Source organism: Oncorhynchus mykiss, chromosome 9 (assembly GCF_057628025.1).
Source record: "Oncorhynchus mykiss isolate SJ-2025 chromosome 9, ASM5762802v1, whole genome shotgun sequence".
Lineage (NCBI taxonomy): Eukaryota > Metazoa > Chordata > Actinopteri > Salmoniformes > Salmonidae > Oncorhynchus > Oncorhynchus mykiss.
The window spans coordinates 54,810,866-54,834,103 of record NC_143030.1 but is presented as its reverse complement, the minus strand read 5'-3'; the positions used below and the strand labels follow the sequence as shown (position 1 = coordinate 54,834,103).

Here is a 23,238-nt window from a genome sequence, read left to right as displayed (position 1 = left end):
ATACATTTCCATGCCTAAAATGACTGGAGCATGACGTGCGTTAGGATTGAATGGCGGGAACCTGGTTACCGAGATTTACCGCCCAAAACTAGAGGTTGACCATTATGATTTTTTTCAACGCTGATACCGAATATTGGAGGGCCAAAAAAAGCCGATACTGATTAAATCGGCCGATTTTTATATATATTTGTAAGAATGACAATAAGAATACTGAATGAACACTTATTTTAACTTAATATAATTCAATAAAATCTATGTAGCCTCAAATAATGAAACATGTTCAATTTGGTTTAAATAATGCAAAAACAAAGTGTTGGAGAAGAAAGTAAAAGTGCAATATGTGCCATGTAAAAAAAGATAAGGTTTAAGTTCCTTTATGTGAATTTGTGCAAGTTGATAAGAACCGCAATTCTCCTTCAATAGCGAATGCCACCATGAGTTTGGACTTCTGAACCATACAAAAACATTGAAGACTACCATTAAGTATTTTATTAGGCCTCAAAAGGAACGAAAATACAATCACGTTGACCCACTTTTATAGACACTATACCAACGCACTGCGCAAATAAAAACAACCCTAGCAAAGTCAACTGTAATTACTTGGGTCATTACTGAACTTTGTTGAAAAAAAATATTTGAATGGGAAGAGACTGTCACTGGCAAACATGGTTACAGGCCCAACAACATATAGTATTCGCTCCTCGAGGAGAAAGGCACAAGAGCTAATTATAATACACAAAGTAAGCAAAACAATGAAATAATTCCAGCACTGCCTAAAATGATTAATAAGATAGACCTATATGAGCAATATAACAATTGAGATGTACAAACTATGACGAGGGAAGAATGAGCGGATAAGATGCAAGCCGTACATTTCAATTAAAACATAGTGCATTCAGTATTCAGATCCCTTGACTTTTTCCACATTGTTACGTTACAGCCTTATTCTACATTTACATACAATACCCCATAATGAAAGTAAAAACAGGTTTAAAAACTGAAATATCACATGTACATAAGTATCTAGACCCTTTACTCAGTACTCTGCTGAAGCACCTTTGGCAGTGGTTACAGCCTCGAGTCTTCTTGGGTATGACGCTACAAGGTTGGCACACCTGTATTTGGGGAGTTTCTCTCATTTTTCTTTGCAGATCCTCTCAAGCTCTGTCAGGTTGGATGGGGAGCATTGCTGCACAGCTATTTTCAGGTCTCTCCAGAGATGTTTGATCAGGTTAAATTCCGGGCTCTGGCTGGGCCACTCAAGGACATTCAGAGACTTGTCCCGAAGCCACTCCTGCATTGTCTTGGCTGTGTGCGTAGGGTCATTGTCCTGTTAGAAGGTAAACCTCTGCCCCAGTCTGAGGTCCTAAGCACTCTGGAGCAGGTTTTCATCAAGGATCTCTCTGTACTTTGCTCTGTTCATCTTTCCCTCGATCCTGACTAGTCTCCCAGTCCCTGCCGCTGAAAAACAGCCCCACGGGATGATGCTGCCACCACGCTTCACCGTAGGGATGGTGCCACCGCGCATCACTGTAGGGATGGTGCCAGGTTTCCTCCAGACGTGATGTAACGCTTGGCATTTAGGCCGAGGAGTTCAACCTTGGTTTCATCAGACCAGAGAATCTTGTTTCACATGGTCTGAGAGTCTATAGGTGCCTATTTTACAAACTCCAAGAGGGCTGTCATGTGCCTTTTACTGAGGAGTGGCATCTGTCTGGCCACTCTACCATAAAGGCCTGATTGGTGGAGTCCTGCATAGATGGTTGTCCTTCTGGAAGGTTATCCCATCTCCACAGAGGAACTCAGGAGTTCTTTCAGAGTGACCATCGTATTCTTGGTCACCTCCCTGACCAAGGCCCTTCTCCCCCGATTGCTCAGTTTGGCCGGGCAGCCAGCTCTAGGAAGAGTCTTGGTGGTTCCAAACTTCTCCCATTTAAGAATGATGAAGGCCACTGTGTTCTTGGGGACCTTCAATGCTGCAGAACTTTTTTGGTACCCTTCCCCAGATCTGTGCCACAACACAATCCTGTCTCAAAGCTCTAAGGACAATTCCTTTGATCCCATGGCTTAGTTTTTTCTCTGACATGCACTGTCAACTGTGGGACCTTATATAGTCAGGTGTGTTTCTTTCCAAATCAGTAGAATAGAATCTACCACAGATGGACTCTAATCAAGTTGTTGAAACATCTCAAGGATGATCAATGGAAACAGGATGCACCTGAGCTCAATTTCGAGTCTGAATACTAATGAATACTCAATCGCACTCCACACTGCCCTCTCTCACCTGGACAAAAGGAACACTTACGCGAGAATGCTGTTCATTGACTACAGCTCAGTGTGCAACATCATAGTGCCCACAAAGCTCATCACTAAGATAATGACTCTGCAACTGGACCCTGGACTTCCTGATGGGTCGCCCCCAGGTGGCAAGAGTAGGCAAAAACACGTCTGCCACACTGATCGTTAACACTGGGGCCCCTCAGGGGTGTGTCCCCTCCTGTATTCCCTGTTCACTCACGACTGTGTGGCAAAGCACGACTCCAACACCATCATTAAGTTTGCTGACGACACAACAGTGGTAGCCCTGATCACCGACAACGATGGGACGGCCTATAGGGAGGAGGTCAGAGAACTGGCAGTGTGGTGCCAGGAAAACAATCTCTCCCTCAATGTGAGCAAGACAAAGGAGCTGATCGTGGACTATAGGAAAAGGCGGGCCGAACAGTCCCCCATTAACATCGACGGAGCTGTAGTGGAGCGGGTCGAGAGTTAAGTTCCTTGGTGTCCACATCACCAACTATCATGGTCCAAACATACCAAGACAGTCGTGAAGAGGGCACGACAAAACCTATTCCCCCTCAGGATTCTGAAAAGATTTGGCATGGGTCCTCAGATCCTCAAAAGGTTCTACAGCTGCACCATTGAGAGCATCCTGATCGGTTGCATCACTGCCTGGTATGGCAACTGCTTGGCATCACTGGGGCCAAGCTTCCTGCCATCCAGGACCTATAAAATAGGCGGTGTCAGAGGAAAGCCCATAAAATTGTCAGAGACTCCAGTCATCCAAGTTATAGACTGTTCTCTCTGCTACCGCACGGCAAGCGGTACCGGAGCGCCAAGTCTAGGACCAAAAGCCTCCTCAACAGCTTCTACCTCCAAGCCATAAGACTGCTCAATAATTAATCAAATTGCCACCAGACAATTTACATGGACCTCCACTCTTTTTGTACACTGCTGCTACTCGCTGTTTATTATCTATGCATAGTCACTTCACCTACTTGTACAAATTACCTCAACTAACCTGTACCCCCACACACTGACTCGGTACCGGTACCCCCTGTACATAGTCTCGTTATTGTGTTACTTTTTATTATTACTTTTTATTTTAGTCTACTTGGTAAATATTTTCTTAACTCTCCTTGAACTGCACTGTAGGTTAAGGGCTTGTAAGCAAGCATTTCACGGTAAAGTCTACACTTGTTGTATTCGGCACATGCCAAATAAAGTTTGATTTGATTTATATAAATAAGCTTTGTTTTCTTATTTATTCTATACATTTGCAAAAATGTCTAAAAACCTGTTTTCGCGTTGTCATAATGGGGCATTGTGTGTGGATTATAAATTTTAGAATAAGGCTGTACTGTACCAAAATGTGGAAAAGTACTTTCCGAATACACTCAGTAATCAAGAGTTTATATACATCCTTGGTTCCATCACTTGAGTATGAAAATGTTTAATGCATACTATTATTTATTCATACCTTTCCTAACCACATGCCTATATTACAATGTATTTTAGAAACCAAGCTCAATGCCATGAATCAGAAAGCATTTTGTATAATGGAAACCACAGTAAATAATCTTTAATTTTCAGTGTTCAGTTAAAAGCTGGATACTTCAGGATTTTGGCAATGATGCCCTTTATCCACTTCCCCAGATTCCGATGAACTCGTCAATACCATTTTTATGTTTCTGTGTCCAGTAAGAAGGAAGTTAGAGGTAGTTTCGCGAGCCCATGCTAACTAGCATTAGTGTAATGACTGGTCTATGGGTAAAATGAAAATAGTAGCTCAAACTTTCTGTATATCCTGTTACTATCATACATAGAATATCTGCTCCCCATCTCTGCTTCGTTGACAAAAACAAAAAACAACCGTGGTTCAGACAGAGGCGAGATGGATTCCATCTTTAAGTGTAATCTTCAAAAAGTGAAAACATTTGTAAGTCCATGTCATGTGCCGTCTGTGAAGACTTGACCCATGACAGCTAGCCGTGCGCTGAAGGGCTGCATAGGGCAGGAGAGGAGAGGGGCTTTCCTCCTGCTCCCAGGCTTCAGTGCTATACTTTCTGAAGGATCCATAACAGGTGGCTCGGTCTCACTGTCTGTCTCCTGTGATTGGGTATCCTGTGGACTGGCAAGGGGTTCTGATAGGTTAAGGAGGATGTCCTGCAGCTCTCTGCGTTCCTCCTGCTTGCGGCTGCAGCAGTGAAGGGCAGCAGGGTCCAGCGGGTGGGCCTCTGTGTTGAAGATGTAACCCCCTGCCCCCAAAACACAGTCCTCACTGGGGCCAGTGCCCAGCTCAAAGTCCAGGCCACTGTTGTGAAGGAAGTTATCTGGATCGAACAGGAGGTAGAGGTACTTGATGGTTTCTGCCAGGAAGAAGGACTCCATGCGGTTGTCCAGCTTGTGATCTCTGATGTCTTTCACCTGAGGGAGGAGGTAGTAAAACAAAACAATTCTCAATCACAAACAACTTCTGTACGGAACATTCTGAATAGTCATAAATAAGTATTTGCTATCCAGCGGAGTCTTGAGGAGCGTGAACCACTCACACTGGCATAGCCACAGGGGACCCGTGTAATCTTCTCAATGGACTCCACAGCATCTCGACCGAGCTGCAGAAAGGTGTGGTCACCAGTGGCTTTGTACAGGTACATGGCACTCTCTATCAGCTCTGAAACAAGAAAAGGAGCAAAATACAAATACCAAGAAATATTCAGTATGACCCTTATACACTATTGTAAGTGAGCAGGTTTTGTCTGGTACCTGGCCGTAAAGGGTATCCTTCTCTCTTGTCTACAGTGTACCCCTGTGGAATACTGTAGAATTCCGGGAGTCCTCCAAATTGTCTCCACACTGTGTAGTAGTTATGGAAAGTCCTCAATGCACTGTCCAGCTCACCGATCAAACTCTGAAACATTCACACAAACAAATTATATTTTCTCGGTTAAGAGGGAATACAGTAGATAAGCAAAATGAGAAATGTAGTTTACCTGTAGCCCTGGCCAGAAGGCCTCCAGTGATTGGAAAACAGGCATAGAGACCGTTCCCTTGTGCATCTGGACCCACAGGTACCAGTCATCAAACTTGGTGTAGTTTTTAATTGCCTTGTCATACTCTGTGGATGCCCAAAAATATAAACATCTATTACTAATGTGCTTGCAATGTAAAATGTGTATCCATCTACCACATGATCAAGTGGTCTGATGATAAACTAGTAATACCTAAGAACATTGATAGCAGTTCCTCATCTTGTAGCATGATAGAGCCCTTCACCAGGTACTCAAAGTACGAGTCCACACCGGCCCCTATACCTGCGTCCTGGGCCACCCATTTCTTGGAGAGCACATCAATGTGGTTCCCCACCTGGAAAAAAGAAACAGCTCCTAGGTCACTGGGTCTGACAAAGTGTACCAAGCAATCTAAATGTTTCAATAAATCTACTGTATGAATATTACACAAATCATAAGAGGACAGCATAAAACAGATTGTCACAGGACTAAATCGGCAGCTCTTTTTGCCGACTCACCAGTCCTATCTCAGAGCGAGTCTTCCACAGTGACCGGAGGGCCTTGCGCGCCACGTCCTCAAATACGGGGTCCCCAGTGAGCCGGCTAAGGGCTGAAAACTCCAGGATGAAGGTGCCCACCCCAGCAGTACAGGTGACAGGGGTCTCTGTAGGGTTCACCCCTCTAAGCAGGTTCACCGTGCCATAGGGCATCCCTGTGGGCGTCTGGAACGCTGCAGACGAAAATAAAATATGAGCCTAAGTCTGGTCATATACAGAGCCAGGCAAATGCAATGTCAGAGCCATATGGCCATATGTTAGTGTGCATATGTATGTCCTGGGCATCTGGAAGATGCAATAATAAAATAAATCAAATCATGTAGACGGCCCACCAGGGAGGAGTTTTCGTGCTGCGTCCTCAGCCATCCTGAGGAGGGGTCCAGAACAAGGCCAGCCAGGCTCCACCTCCATCCCAGCACGCTTAGACAGCAGGTGGGCTGAGAGAAGACCACCCACCACTGCACAGAAACCCAGCTCAGTTACAACCAACAAACACAGCTAAAAGCCTATATACATCTCCTAGACAAGAGCATTGTTTGACACTTTTTCATAGCTTAAATTTGAACCTATTCCCTGTAATCTCACCTCGAATGTTAGTCTCAAAAACAGATGCATTGACGTCGATGTCAAAGTCCACAGTGTCCTGAAGCAGAGTTGCCACACGCTGAAACTCAGTGTGGTTCCCCAGAATCTGAAAAAAGCAAATTGAGGCAACAAGATTGGGAGACCATTTAGTAACTCATTGTCACAGGTGTTGAATGACAAACTTAATATAAGATAATGATGACAAGAAGGTGCATACCAGCAATGTATCCAGGGCATCTATCAAAGTCAGTGAAACACTGAAAAGAAATGAGAGGTGCAACGTCATAGTCAAGTCAATACACTGCGAAATTATTTAATTTACATCTCAGATTGGAAAAGTGTGCTGTGGTACTGCATTCACAATTTAAAAGACTGAATGTATGAATTCAGTGTATTGTTTGGTTTTTGGGGATATCGCCTAGGACAATATGATCAAGACTATTTTCTGAGTAAGACAACATGAAACCTTTAACTTCTTATGGCTGCAGGGGCAGTATTGAGTAGCTTGGATGAAAGGTGCCCAGAGTAAACTGCCTGCTCCTCATTCCCAGTCGCTAATATATGCATAGTATTATTAGTATTGGATAGAAAACACTCTGAAGTTTCTAAAACTGTTTGAATGATGTCTGCGAGTATAACATAACTCATATGGCAGGCAAAAACCTGAGAAGAAATCCAAACAGGAAATGGGAAATCTGCAGTTGGTTGATTTTCTACCCAGCCCCTATTGAATACACAGTGGGATATTGGTTATGTTGCACTTCCTAAGGCTTCAACTAGATGTCAACCATCTTTAGAAACTTGTTTGTGGATTCTACTGTGAGGTGGGGGCTCATAAGGGCTGTTTGAGCCAGGGGTCTGGCAGATGCAGTCACGAGAGAGTTAGCTCTCGTTCCATTGCTTTTCTACAGACATAGGAATTCTCCAGTTGGAACATTATTGACGTTTTATGTTAAAAACATCCTAAAGATTAATTCCATACATCATTTGACATGTTTCTACGGACATTAACGGAACTTTTTGACATTTCGTCTGCAACTAGGGAACGCGCTTCATGACTTTGGATTTGTTTACCAAACGGGCCAACAAAAGTAGCTCTTTGGACATAAATTATGGACATTATCGAACTAAATCAAACATTTAATGTGGAACTGGGATTCCTGGGAGTGCATTCTGATGAAGATCATCAAAGGTAAGTGAATATTTATAATGCTATTTCTGACTTCTGTTGACTACCTGATATGGCAGATATCTTTTTGTCTGCTTTGTTGTCTGAAAGCTGTACTTAGATTATTGCATGGTTTGCTTTTTCCGTAAAGTTTTTTGGAAATCTGCCACAGTGGTTGCATTAAGGAGAAGTGTATCTATATTTCCATGTCTAACAATTGTATTTTCATCAACATTTATGATGAGTATTTCTGTAAAATGTGTCTCTCTGCAATATCACAGGATGTTTTTCGAACTAGTGAACATAATGCGCCAATGTATACTGAGTTTTTTTATATAAATATGCACTTTATCGAACAAAACATATGTATTGTGTAACATGAAGTCCTATGAGTGTCATCTGATGAAGATCATCAAAGGTTAGTGATTAATTTTCATCTCTATTTGTGCTTTTTGTGACTCATCTCTTTGGCTGGAAAAATGGCAGAATTTTTCTGTGACTTGGCGGTGACCTAACAATCGTTTGTGGTGCTTTCACTGTAAAGCCTTTTTGAAATTGGACACTTTGGTGGTATTAACAAGAAGATTACCTTTAAAATGGTATAAGATACATGTATGTTTGAGGAATTTTAATTATGAGATTTCTGTTTTTTGAATTTGGCACTCTGCACTTTCATTGGCTGTTGTCATATCAATCCCGTTAATGGGATTGCAGCCCTAAGAAGTTTTAACCTGTCTTATCGAGACTGAAGTGTTTTACTGCAAGATATGAATTGCCACAATTGAATGTTATTCAAATTATGTATTAAAACAGAACAATTAAGTAAATAGCCCAAAGGAGCTTGATTTTTTTTATCTACCAAATTGTGTGATGGGCACTTTTTCAAATGGAAAAAAAATGGTCTCTAAAATAAAAAGAATAGTTCTGGGTCCATACATGTTAAGAGAAGAGATAGAATGACAGTTTAATTAGTTAAAGAATTTCAACAAGTGTTTGCAATTGTTTGTGAATTGCAGCATGTAATTTATTCCCAAAAAATACTTGTTTAACTACTGATCCCACAGGCTTCAAGCTTCCTTTTAAAAAGGCATTTTCTCAGCTATTTGCAATACAGGTATGATTGAAGAATTAAGCAAGTGTTAACCATGGGCTTTGCTACACAGAAAGCAGCAGTTTACTATTGTCAACACTGATTAAATCAGTAGACCTATATCCATACCTTTGAAAATACCATATACAGTGTATTCAGAAAGTATTCAGCCCCCTTCCCCGTTTCCACATTCTGTTACATTAGCCTCATTTCTAAAATGGATTAAATGAAATATCATCAATCTACACATAATACCCAATAATGACAAAGCGAAAACAGGTTAAGAAATGTTTGCCAATTATTTACACAAGTATTCAGACCCTTTACTATGAGACTCGAACTTGAGCTCAGGTGCATCCTGTTTCCATTGATCATCTTGATGTTTCTACTTCATTGGAGTCGATCTGTGTTTTTTTGTGTTGATTGGACAACATTTGGAAAGGCACACACCTATCTATATAAAAGGTCCCACAGTTGACAGTGCATGTCAGAGCAAAAACCAAGCCATGAGGTTGAAGGAATTGTTAATTGAGCTCCGAGACAGGATTGCGTCAAGCTACAGATCAGTGGAAGAGTACCAAAAACATTTCTGCAGCATTGAAGGTCCCCAAGAATACAGTGGACTCCATTATTCTTAAATGGAAGAAGCTTGGAACAACCAAAACTCTTTCTAGAGCTGGCCGCCCAGCCAAACTGAGCAATCGGGGGAGAAGGGCCTTGTTCATGGAGGTGATCAAGACCCCGATAGTGACTGACAGAGCTCAAGAGTTCCTCTGTGGAGTTTCCTCAAAAGGCACCTAAAGGACTCTGACCATTGAAAAACAAGATTCCCAGGGTCTGATGAAACCAAGATTGAACTCTTTAGCCTGAATGCCAAGCGCCACGTCTGGAGGAAACCTGGCACAATCCCTACGGTGAAGCATGGTGGTGGCAGTATCATGGTGTGGGGATGTTTTTCAACAGCAGGCACTGGGAGACTATTCAGGATCGAGGGAAAGATGAATGGAGCAAAAGTACAGGGAGATCCTTCATGAAAACCTGCTCCAGAGCGCGTTCAAGACCTCAGGGGCGAAGGTTAACCTTCCAAAAGGACAACAACCCTAAGCACACAGCTAAGATAATGCAGGAGTGGCTTCAGGACAAGTCTCTGAATGTCCTTGAGTGGCCCAGCCAGAGCCCGGACTTGAACCTGATCGAACATCTCTGGAGACGTGAAAATAGCTGTGCAGCGACGCTCCCCGTCGAGCCTGACAGAGCTTGAGAGGGTCTGCAGAGAAATATGGGAGAAACTCCCCAAATACAGGTGTGCCAAGCTTGTAGCGTCATACCCAAGAAGACGAGGCTGTAATCGCTGCCCAAGGTGCTTCAACAAAGTACTGAGTAAAGGGTCAGAATACTTACATTTATGTAAATGTGATATTTCCTTTTTTATAATTTTTTTACATTTTCAAACATTTCGAAAACCCTGTTTTTGCTTTGTGATTATGGGGTATTGTGTGTAGACTGAGTGGGAAAAAACAATTTAATACATTTTAGAATAAGGCTGTAACTTTGTTGACGTTTTGAAAATGCATTGAAAATGAAATACAGAAATATCTAAAGTATCATACTTGACTCAATACTTTGTAGAAGCAAGCACCATTGGCAGGATTACAGCTGTGAGTCATTGTGGGTAAGTCTAAGAGCTTTCCACATCTGGATTGTACAACATTTAACCCATTATTCTTTTCAAAACTCTTCAAGCTCTGTCAGATTGGTTGTTGATCATTGCTAGACAACCATTTTCAGGTCTTGCCATAGATTTTCAAGTAGATTTAAGTCAAAGCTCTAACTCGCAACACTCTAGGTAAATTGTTCTCTTGCTTAGCAACTCCAGTGTTGATTTGGCCTTGTGTTTTAAGTTAGTGTCCTGCTGAAAGGTGAATTAATCTCCTCGTGTCTGGTGGAAAGCAGACTGAGACAGGTTTTCCTCTAGCATTTTGCCTGTATTTAGCTCCATTACATGTATGTTTTCTCCTGAAAAACTCCCCCGTCCTTAACGATTACAAGCATACCCACAACATGATGCAGCCACCACTATGCTTGAAAATATGGAGAGTTGTACTTTGTATTCAGGACAACAAGTTAATTGCTTTGCCACATTTTTTGCAGTATTACTTTAGTGCCTTGTTGCAAACAGGATGCATGTGTTGGAATATTTTTTATTCTGTACAGGCTTCCTTTTCACCATGTCAACTAGGTTAATATTGTGGACTAACTACAATGTTGGTCCATCCTCAGTTTTTATTTTTACCCATCTACCAATAGGTGCACTTCTTTGCAAGACATTGGAAAACCTCCCTGGTCTTTATGGTTGAACCTGTGTTTGAAATTCACTGCTCGACTGAGAGACCTTACAGATAATTGTATATCTGGGGTACAGAGATGAGGAAGTCATTAGAAAATCATGTTAAAATCTATTATTGCACACAGAGTGAGTCCATGCAACTTATGTGACTTGTTAAGCACATTTTTACTCCTGAACTTATTTAGGCTTGCCTTAACAAAGGGGTTGAATACTTGACTCAAGACGTTTCAACTTTTAATTTTGTATTAATTTGTAACATTTCTAAAAACATTATTCCACTTTGACATTATGGGGTATTGTGTGTAGGCCAGTGACAAAAAAAAAATCTACATTTAAATCGATTTTAAATTAAGGATGTGACACATTTTGGAAAAAGTCAAGGGGTGTGAATATACTGTATCTGCAGATTGTTGCCCCCAAAAAACTACAAGTATGCAAACTAGGGAGCCAAATCAACAGCTACTGATGAGTCACTTACTTTAAAGTCACTGTCTGGCAGGGCCTGATGGACTTCATATCGAAAATACAAACGAGATCTTTATTTTATTTGTCCCAATGCGATGCCATGGACATACTATGTAGTTGTATGATTTATGAATGGCAAGGATGTATGAGATTGATTATAGTCTATCAGTCAGTTCGACAGCATTTATAAACTAGTCAAGCTTGCTGTTAGTCAATCAAATCACAGTAAGCCTATACGCCAGCACTTCGTAGCTGCATATGAAACACAAAATAAAATAAATTAATGTGCACAAACACACCCAGGTACCGGGAGGCAGGACAGACAGCAGACTGTCAAACCAGCAGGGTTTCCCTGTCATCGCTCACTTTGTGCAGACAGGTGCCTGTCCAATCAATAGATCACTAGGAGATGCATAAATCATACAACTACATAGTATGTCCATGGCATCGCAGAGAGGACAAGAACAAGAGAGGCCCAACTCGGCGGAAAATCTGTTTTTCCCGTTGTGTCGCACACAAAGCGTTTTTGTGTAGAGGTCAACGAGAGTGTTGAATTTGGTCAACCAAAAAATGTATGGCTTATTTGCTACCTGAGGTTTATTTGATCAAATAGAAGTTTCATAATGCTTAAGTTGTTACGAGTGTACTGATATAAGTAGGACACGTGACATCCCGGAAACTTTGAGAAAAAACACGACAACTACGATATCTCGAGATGGCTATGCTTATTCATGGTTTGAGGCTAGTAGCACAGCATCTCTATCCATTGAATACAGGCGGTTGACATCAACAACCCTCAAAGAATATTAAAAAAAGGATTACAATAATGAGATGTATCCAACAATCCAAAGAAAGGATAGGAGGGAGCTAGCTGTGCCGCTTTGTGGACAACTCCCATTGGTAGGGCAGAGAGACATGTATATCCAAAATATTTGATATAGTTCATTCTAGCGGGAGTGGGCCCGGCTGACTTTTTTTTTTCAGACTTGCGAATTGAAAAGTAGCCTAGTTTATTTAAGTGGAAAAAGACCCACGGCTGAAAATGAGTGTATAGGACAGCCGGTGCTAGTGGAAAACACTGAGGTTCCAGGTGGTTTGGGCTATTGATTGTCCAGGTATCTTGGCTGTGTCATTCACAGGAAATTACAACATTGGTTTATTGCAAAACAACTGCAGAGGCAACAGTCATACCTGCCCCATGTATCCTGGCCATCACAGGTCAGGGGCCGCAGTTCGTCATATGGATAAGCATGATCCAAGTAGCTGTTGTATGCATGATAAAACATGGACTTGATTTTCTCCCTGTCAGGAAAGAACAAACCCGAGTAGATAAGGTGTTAAAAGAGCCGATCAAGCGGAACCCCATGACTAATTCTAGCCCCTGATCACGATTCGGTTCCATTACACAATTTACTGGACTAAAGCCCAAATCTAATGAAAAGCTGATTATTATTATTTTTTTTACATGTGTGAACGAGCACGTACACGCTGGAATTACACTGAACACAAAATAGAAATTCAACATGCAACATTTTAAAATATTTACTTACAGTTAATAAGGAAATCAGCCAATTGAAATAAATTAATTAGGCCCTAATCTATAGATTTCACATGACTGGGAATACAGATAACCATCGGTTGGTCATAGACTACCTTAAAAAAAGGTTAGGAGCGTGGATCAGAAAACCAGGCATAATATACAGAGAGTGAACATAACATTTTATTGATGGCAATTTGAATGCACAAAGATACCGTGATGAGATCCTGAGGCCCATTGTCATGCCATTCATCCGCCACCTTCACCTCATGTTTCAGTATGATAATGCATTGCGCCATGTCACAAATCAAATCAAATTTTATTTGTCACATACACATGGTTAGCAGATGTTAATGTGAGTGTAGCGAAATGCTTGTGCTTCTAGTTCCGACAATGCAGTAATAAGCAACGAGTAATCTAGCTAACAATTCCAAAACTACTACCTTATACACATAAGTGTAAAGGGATAAAGAATATGTACATAAAGATATATGAATGAGTGATGGTACAGAGCGGCATAGGCAAGATGCAGTAGATGGTATCGAGTACAGTATATACATATGAGATGAGTATGTAAACAAAGTGGCATAGTTTAAAGTGGCTAGTGATACATGTATTGCATAAAGATGCAGTAGATGATATAGAGTACAGTATGTACGTATACATATGAGATAAATAATGTAGGGTATGTAAACATGATATTAAGTAGCATTGTTTAAAGTGGCTAGTGATATATTTTACATCAATTCCCATTATTAAAGTGGCTGGAGTTGAGTCAGTGTGTTGGCAGCAGCCACTCAATGTTAGTGGTGGCTGTTTAACAGTCTGATGGCCTTGAGATAGAAGCTGTTTTTCAGTCTCTCGGTCCCAGCTTTGATGCACCTGTACTGACCTCGCCTTCTGGATGATAGCGGGGTGAACAGGCAGTGGCTCGGGTGGTTGATGTCCTTGATGATCTTTATGGCCTTCTTGTGACATCGGGTGGTGTAGGTGTCCTGGAGGGCAGGTAGTTTGCCCCCGGTGAAGCGTTGTGCAGACCTCACTACCCTCTGGAGAGCCTTACGGTTGTGGGCAGAACAGTTGCCGTACCAGGCGGTGACACAGCCCGACAGGATGCTCTCGATTGTGCATCTGTAGAAGTTTGTCAGTGCTTTTGGTGACAAGCCAAATTTCTTCAGCCTCCTGAGGTTGACGAGGCGCTGCTGCGCCTTCTTCACGATGCTGTCTGTGTGTGTGGACCAATTCAGTTTGTCTGTGATGTGTACGCCGAGGAACTTAAAACTTACTACCCTCTCCACTACTGTTCCATCGATGTGGATAGGGGGTGGGTCTAGGGTGTCAGGATCTGTACACAATTCCTGGAAGCTGAAAATGTCCCAGTTCTTCCATGGCCTGCATACTCACCAGACATGTCACCCATTGAACATGTTTGGGATGCTCTGGACGAAGTGTACGACAGTGTGTTCCAGTTCCCGTCATTTTTCATCAACTTCACACAGCAATTGATGAGGAATGGTGGGACAACATACCACAGGCCACAATCAACAGCCTGATCAACTCTATGCAACGGAAATGTGTTGCGCTGAAGCAGATAGTGACTGGTTTTCTGATCCAAGCACATGCCCTTTCTTTAAGGTATCTGCGATCAACCGATTCATATCTGTATTCCCAGTCATGTGAAATCCATAGTTTAGGGCATGATGAATTTATTTCATTGTGACTGATTTCCTTATATGAACTTTAACTTGGTAAAATCTTTTTTTAATTGTTGTATGTTACTTTTATATTTTCGTTCAGTTTAAATTCAAGCGCATGATGCCATTGACGCTAGCAGCCCGTGTTCTCTCTCATTCACTGCCTTGCATTGTAATTTCAGCATGTGCATAAAACACTTCGTTTGATTTGTGTTTTAAAAGGCATCATCTGTACAGGGGGTTTGTTAAGAGACCAGATGCTCAATCTGGACATGAACAAGCGTCACTTGCGGTACGGATTTAGGACCGCAAGTGACATTGATACACATCCTTGATATGGTTAGTGTTCTCACACGGCTATTTCTCCACGTTACAGCACTTGTTTATAAAAACAGACGTAAAACAAGAAGCGACCACCTGTGCTGATTAGCTATATCGAGTGCGCCGAACATCAGTGTGTAAACGTAACTCGGGAAGTGTAGTTTCTTCGGATGGAAGCAGTCGAATATTTTTTATTTGAAGGATAATGTTTCGAAATCCGACGAAACCTTAAACACAGCATCGAGATTGTAGTTAACATGAGATAGTCTTGGGCTTAGCCGATGGCTGAAAACTGTAGGGAGAAGGCATAATATCGCCTAGTTTGAGAGTTACAACATAACGTTAGCTAACAGACGTGTGATAAAAGCCTAACGTCACTAGATTGTCATTACTGTACCTGTAGTGTGCCATCTCCAGCTCTGTAAACTCTTGTCCTTTCGCATTGCTGATCAATGTAAAAACGTGAATTACGCACAAAATAGTAGTGCACAGCAACCTAAGCATGAATAAACGAGGTATAGCTAGGATAACAGCTAAAAACACTGATTAAATGATCAAATGCAACACCACCACACACTAGGGATCGCTAACAGGAAGTAAATTGAATAGACATGACGCGTGCGTCGTGGGTGCTGAAGTCTTCCGCAACCTGACGACCTACACATTTCCTCCAGCAGGCAGCGATGTTACACAAGCTACAGTATGATACTGCAATTTCCACTCAATCTTCTATAAATTGCATTTGGTTATTTGTTTAAACTTCTCTGATTTGAAGAAAAAAATATACATAGAAAAATGTTTCAACATTTTTAAAATTATTTTTTTAATGTAGGATAGTAAAGAAAACATTTCCACAATTGGTATTGATCACAAAGCTCAATATTGAGCACATAATGTATACAGTCTATTGTTTCAGTTGATGAAACCACATAAGAACATTTAAGTGTTTTATACCATATTAAAAACTGGGTGGTTCGAGCCCTGATTGCTGATTGGCTGAAAGCTGTGGTATGAGACAGTACACCATATGGAATGAAACATTTATTTGTACTTTTCTAAATACGTTTACGTGTTACGTCTTACATAATAACAGCCCTTAGCCGTGGTATATTGGCCATATACCACAACCCCTCTTGCCTTATTGCTTAAATATTACACATAACTTTGAGATGCTATTCAGCACAAATCATAACTTTCTGCTGTCTCTGCCGCACTATATTTTTTTCCACTGCACCTTGACCATATCCTGTGTCAAAGTTATACTGCGGTGCGGTGGAGAACAAGCAACAGCTAAAAGGTGTTTCTGTTCAGGACAGGAAACCCATACAACAAACATTTCCTTTTTTTTCAAGGTAGCTCAACAAAACCAACCAAATAGTCTGTTTACTGATGATAGGGGATCTATTTGAAACATGCAGGTGGTTATGCCTTTCATATATAGGGCTGTATACCTACCATCACACTACTTTCTGTAAGGAACATTGCAATCAGCTGTGGTTACTTAGAATCACGAGTAAGGCTGAATGGAACATTTCATTATGAAGTTAGCAGCTTTTCAAAAACCATAATAAATGGTAACATATCGTGTCACTGTCTTTAGACCTACTGTTCTAGTTTAACATTAGAGATCATGTACACAATCTGACACAGTGAGGATCATCATCTCATTCCGGACACTTTTTCCATGTTGCAACCTGTAATTAGTTTGAATGCATGATCTCTTTAGAACACTGTGTTCCTATGGGCACAGATACTCCCTTATTTCTGTAAAGTATTTTTTAGTCTGCCTCCAGGATCTAAAAATGTCTTCTGATCATGAATCCAAGCAAATATGGGTCTCGTCTGCTTGGCAATGTGAGCACTTGACAACCATAGCTTTGAGAACAATGGTTGTCTGCAGTGCTTGAGTTGTGAATCCCAGTTCCCTCAACAATGTTCAAGATCCACTAGGTTCATGGCCACGTGATCTGGTCCTCAGGTACCCTCTGCCCCAATAGGTAAGCTCCTTGCTCTGTTTTACTCCCCGTTTTAGTCTGTGTATCTCACTATTTGTCTCTCTGAGGACAGCTCCAGTCTCAGCTGTCCCATTTCTGGCTGCAGTCCCCTGTCATGAAGAGGTAGGAACTGATGGCCTCTCTCAGGCCCTCACTCACCAGGGAATCCTCATTGACCTTGCCAAAAATCATGGAGCTGCAGACAGATAGAGAGAAAACCCATTAGTGAGGAAATGCTGATAAATAATAGATTTATTGGCAGACATGCATACACAGAGACTGGCATCTTATTACGACAACAGTACATGACCTCACCTGTCCGCATCTTTCCAGTTGAGGGTGGCCTTCCTGACGGCCATGGGTATTGGGCCAGTAGCCACAGGAATGCTGTTGGACCCCTGGATGAAGCAAGGCTCCCCCAACAGACAGCACAGCCCATCAGTGACCTCTGGAAGGAAACATAAATCAGTCTGTTGCAACTCAGGTTTCACATGAATACTACAGTACAATGACTGAAGATGCCCCCAGCTTTCAACCCACTGCTACCTGTGCACAGTGGTGTGAAGTACTTAAGTCAAAATACTTAAGTCGGGCCTCCCGAGTGGCGCTATGCGCCACTAGAGATTCTGGGTTCGAGTTCAGGCTCTGTTGCGACCGGGAGACCCATGGGGCGGCGCACAATTGGCCCAGCGTCGTCTGGGTTAGGACGGCAGAGATGCCCTAGTCCCAATTTACACTAGCGACTCCTGTGGCGGGCTGGGCGCAGTACACGCTGACACGGTCGCCAGGTGCACGTTGTTTCCGCCGATACATTGGTGCGGCTGGCTTCCTGGTTGGGCATTGTGTGGGCATTATGTCAAGAAGCACTGCGGCTTGGTTGGGTTGTGTTTCGGGGGACGCATGGCTCTCGACCTTCGCCTCTCCCGACTCCATATGGGAGTTTCAGAGATGAGACAAGACTGTAACTACCAATTGGATACCACAAAATCGGGGAGAAAAAGTAACCCTCCAAAACCAAAAAAGACTTAAGTTGTTTTTTGGAGTATCTGTACTTTACATTTCTGACTACTTTTACTTCACTACATTCCCAAAGAAAATAATGTACTTTTTACTCCATACATTTTCCCTGACATCCAAAAGTACTTGTTACATTTTGAATGCTTAGCAGGACAGGAAAATGGTCCAATTCCCACACTTATCAAGAGAACATCCCTGGTCACCCCTACTGCCTCTGATTTGGCGGACTCACTAAACACACATGCTTTGTTTATAAATGATGTCTGAGTGTTGGAGTGTGCCCCTGGCTATCTGTAAATAAAATATTGGTTTGTTTAATATAAGGAATTTGAAATTATTTATACTTTTAATACTTAAGTATATTTTATCAATTGCATTTTGTTTAACCTTTATTTAACTAGGCAAGTCAGTTAAGAACAAATTCTTATTTACAATGACTGCCTACCCTGGCCAAACCAGGACGACACTGGGCCAATTGTGCGCCGCCCTATGGGATTCCTAATCACGGCTAGATGTGTGTTACAGCCTGGATTTGAACCAGGGACTGTAGTGACACCTGCAATACAGTGCCTTAGACCGCTGCTTCACTTGGGAGCCCATTTACTATGGATACTTAAGTACTTATTTAAAACCAAATACTTTCAGACTTTTATTCAAATAGCATTTTACTGGGTGACTTTTACTTGAGTCATTTTCTATTAAGCTATCTTTACTTTTACTCAAGTATGACACATTGGGTGCCTTTTCCACCACTCCTTGTACAGAGGTTCAAATGTGTGGGTTGGACACAAAAGGGTTTGAAAAGTTGTATCTACAGCATTCAACATGTTCTAAACTGCTGTATACGCTTGAACCACCTCTACTGACCTGAGTAGTGGTCCACTAGGGCTGTGAGGGTGGGGAAGGTGAGGCAGGGGGAGATGAAGTGCCAGCCGTTCTCCAGTTGTTGGATCCGGTAGTGTTTGACTGAGCAACGGTCCTGGTCACTGGTCTTACGCACTGACAGGGAGTGGGCACCTAGAGTGGATCGTGTACACCATACTTCAGTTGTATCCCTTCGGGTTCATCAATTACAACTTTAAGCTGCTTTCCCTGTTCTTGTTAGCATTTGATTGTGAACTAAACTCACCAGGGCGGGTCTGACTTTCCCGGACCAGAAAAGAGCCAGTCTGGTTGTTGGGCAGCAACAGGAGCTCCTCAGCCTTCTTTCTGCTGAGACCCTCATACTGACACCTAGGGAAAGAGAATAGAGAAAGAGTTAGAAATAGAAAGACAGATCCGTGTAAATAGAGCTCCAAAGGAGAATAGTCAGATGGATCAGCAGACTCACCTGTGGTACACCCTGGCTGTGTAGCTGCTGGGGATGTAGCTCTCATTGCCTGTGGCAGAGGATCTCACTTTCCACCATTCCCCCTCGCTACATAGACATGCACATTCACAGAAACACATAAAAGCGATACATAGGTTTTATAGAAAAAGCACAGTACAGTTGTAATAACTGTAGTAGTAGTAGTAGTAATTGTGGTAGTTGTAGGTAGAGGGTATGGTTTCTTACTCTGAAAGCACATTGATTCTCTCTCCCGCGCGGATACTGCTGTTTGCTGGATGTCCAGTGGGATAGTTATACAGGGCCACTACCACATACCTGCTGCTCTCTATGGACAATACAGAGACAAGGAAAATGACTGTCACTCTGACTCTACTATAAGAACCTCAAACCATGTACATTTATACCTTTCCAAGTTACAACAAATAAATGATTACAAATTATTACTGTGATCTTCATAAACTAACATCTTGAGTGACAGCTCAAAAAGTAGGACTTCTTTGTCACCCAGCCTGGTCTCAGACAATTCATAACATATTGTACGAATTGCAATATGTAACATATTATATGAATGGTAATTCATAACATGTCATATGAAATGAATGATGGACTTCCACAAATTAATTCATACCATACAAAATGTAACATATACAAATTGGAGTGTCATAGATTTATATGTACTATGTTACGTCTACCCCAGAGTCCAGAGTGTGTCACCTGGTCCCTGGTCACACCACTTCTAAATATAGGTCTTTCGCTTCTTGCTTTTTTTCTTTTCACACCTCTTGTGGTTTAACAGAAGACCAGGCCAGTAGGTTTTTTTTTCTCTTTTCTGCACACCAACTACGGTGACATTTAATGTAGGGGCTAATCACCACACCATGTATGTACAGAAACACTAACTACATTTTTTCATCATTATATTGGTCACATTGTTTTGATCTATAAATTTACATCAGATGCAGGCCATCCAGTGATTGTCCTTTAAAATGGACCTAGCTGTCGTGCACATTTTTAATTCCCTGGCCTATAGGTTTCAGTCCAGACAAACCCAGAGCCATTGACCCTTGGGGACACTGCCCATCTGAGATATGCTAGTACTGGCTTGTTGCCCAGAGCCTTATCCTTTCCTGTGCTCAATCTGACATAGAGCCCAGGCCTTACCCAGTATGACCGGCTCAGCGAGCTCTTCCTGGCCCAGCAAGGCTGCATGAGTGCTGGATCCCTGATGCTCTTTACTGGGCCCACTGCCCATGGCGATGTGGAGCTCTTATGGAAGGGATACCAGAGAACTCTGGGGGCTGGAGGGAATCACAGGTATGGATTAGTAGCCCATTTGGTTACTGAAGTACATCTGGGTGGGCGTCATGTCTTCTTGATGTACTGTTGCATCAATCACAATTCATTGTAACTTATGCCAGATAACATATATCAAAACAAACACTATTAAGGGCATTTCAAATAGCCCTGTATGTCATTTCTTTCTCCATTTATTGTCAGAAAGCTGGATCAGCGATAACTTGAACAAAGGGAGGGAGGAAGTTGAAAACCACACTTCTTCTGAAAACCCTTTAGTTTCCAACCAAATTCTTGTTTTTACACATGGGCTGCTGGAGTGTCGAGAGTGCTGGTTGGGAAGGAAAATAAGGGGCTTTCATCTGAATACATAATGATAGAACATGCAGTCTTTTGTGTGTCACTCTCTAACTGATGTAAACACGAATGCACTAACGTGCAAACTAGTTCAAGTGTTAAAGGTAAAAAAGGTAACAGTACTCATTTTGGGTGCAGGAAATCTGCCATATTTCTAAGCCAATATTCTATAAGAAGCGTCAGTACTCAAGCATTAGAAAATGTGAGGGGCCGGTACTCAGTACCAGTGTGTTATTGCCCAAGTTGAACATTTCATGTAGTACAATCATTGAGTGCATACATTTTACGTATGGGTGGTCCGGGAATCAAACCCACTATCCTTGTGTTGCAAGCACCATGCTCTACCAACTGAGCTACAAGGAATCATCTAATGTTCCATTATAACATACAGAACAGATGACCATTATCAACCATAGCAGTCTGCCAACCAGGAGTCAGGAAACACAGCAGGGGCATAGATCTGGCTGGACAATAAAATAAAAAAAATACGTATTTATAAAGTCTTCATATAAGATCAGTTTGTCCTATATATTTATGTGACCTTGTCCTCTTTCTGTTAAAGCAAAAAAAACATGCTTTTAATGAGTTAAATCAGGGTCGAATAAAACAACAACTTTTTACATGTACATTAAATACAGTGAGATCAATTAGACTTGACAGCTTCAAAAAGAGTTAGTACTCACAGCATTGCCCTGTTGTGGCTCTGGTGACGATCAGCAGCACTCTGATGCTGTGGAATGAGTTGATGTCAGAGCTGTAGAGTACCGCAGGGATAGAGGTATAACCCAGTGAGGCCCAGAGGTCGAGTCCAGGGGGTCTGGGTGTTTCACACTGCTGGTAACATTCACATGTGTAATGTGAGTATGACGTGTGCGTATTTGAGAATCTGTGTGAGAGTCCTTTAGACACCAATGGAGAATGAGTGTTCTCCTCCTCTGTGATGTTCCAATGGGGGAAAGGAGCCAGTGGTGATAGATGGAGGATCTGTAGGTGTAGCACAGCAGAGTCCTCTGTAGTACATCTGAGTGGAGAGATGTGAGAGGAGGGGGGTTTATATTCACCTCTTACTCTGACACTCAGTTTCCTGTTTCAACAAGACCTGAACTTTCAAAGACAGAGCGAAGAGAGGGAGATGAAGAGGGAGGGAAGACAAAGATAAAGGGTGGCACAAAGAGAAAGGAAGAAAGGTTGTATTCAACAATAAATCAAATCAAATTGTCACATGCGCTGAATACAAAAGGTGTAGACCTTACCGTGAACTGCTTACTTACAAGCCCTTAACCAACAATGCAGTTCAAGAAATAGAGTTAAGAATATGTTTACTAAATAAACTAAAGTATAAAAAACAAATCAAAAAGTAACAAAAAAAGATGACATAATAACAAGGCTATATACAGGGGCTACCGGTACCGAATCAATATGCGGAGGTACAGGTTAGTCAAGTTCATTTGTAAAGTGACTATGCATAGATAATAAACAGGGAGTAGCAGCAGTGAGCTGTCGGTGTGGCAGTAGTAATCGACACAGACTGAGACATTTTACATCAATGACTTGATCAGTGAGTCATCAGCAATTGCGATGAGATTCACCAGCTCTGTGCAAATGTACTGTTTTGCAGCATCTGCATGAGCCGTGGTATAAAACACAGATGCGTGAATTGACGTCACAGCAATTTTTGAGCTTCATATTCTTTGTCATTCGGGTAAAGGGTGTTGGGTGGGTCAAAGAGCTGAGCAATCCGTTTTCTCTTCATAACATTCACAACTGGTGTAGCCATTTTAATTGCCATAGTGATGACTGCTATATAATCAAAAATGTAGACTCTTTAAAGCTAGAGTCCTTAATTGAAACAATAACAAAGTAGGCACCTGCCTGTTTTGGTATAAAAAAATAAATAAGCTGAGGGATGGGCCTGGAACGATGGAACCACTCAAATCAAACTCAGAGCTATAGATATAAGGACTGACCATCCACAATATCAACATTATAGTTTTAACCATGTTTTGAAGATATATAGTGTTTGTTTAGACTTACATTGTTTACAAAAATTGGAGTAAAATAAGCTTAAACAATTGAAGTCAGAAGTTTACATACACTTAGGTTGGAGTCATTAAAACTCGTTTTCAGCCACTCCACAAATGTCTTGTTAACAATCTAAAGTTTTGGCAAGTCGGTTAGGACATCTACTTTGT

At 41.8% G+C, this 23,238-nt stretch overlaps 2 protein-coding genes across 2 annotated transcripts; both read right to left on the bottom strand.

The window, feature by feature from the left end:
* Positions 1-474: 474 nt before the first annotated feature.
* On the bottom strand, positions 475-15,701 carry edem2 (ER degradation enhancing alpha-mannosidase like protein 2). The gene is made up of 11 exons (XM_021616057.3): positions 15,453-15,701; positions 12,695-12,805; positions 6,651-6,690; positions 6,434-6,539; positions 6,181-6,306; positions 5,810-6,021; positions 5,505-5,646; positions 5,274-5,398; positions 5,047-5,191; positions 4,833-4,954; positions 475-4,707 (listed from the first exon to the last, which is right to left on the bottom strand). The coding sequence occupies exons 1-11, from the start codon at positions 15,557-15,559 to the stop codon at positions 4,231-4,233; spliced, it is 1,713 nt and encodes a 570-aa protein (XP_021471732.1). The 5' UTR covers positions 15,560-15,701; the 3' UTR covers positions 475-4,230.
* Positions 15,702-15,853: 152 nt separating this feature from the next.
* LOC110532294 (src-like-adapter 2) lies at positions 15,854-23,238 on the bottom strand. Its single transcript, XM_021616056.3, has 8 exons — positions 21,730-23,238; positions 20,558-20,694; positions 19,622-19,721; positions 19,397-19,483; positions 19,196-19,299; positions 18,934-19,083; positions 17,365-17,497; positions 15,854-17,245 (listed from the first exon to the last, which is right to left on the bottom strand). The coding sequence occupies exons 2-8, from the start codon at positions 20,646-20,648 to the stop codon at positions 17,131-17,133; spliced, it is 780 nt and encodes a 259-aa protein (XP_021471731.1). The 5' UTR covers positions 20,649-20,694; positions 21,730-23,238; the 3' UTR covers positions 15,854-17,130.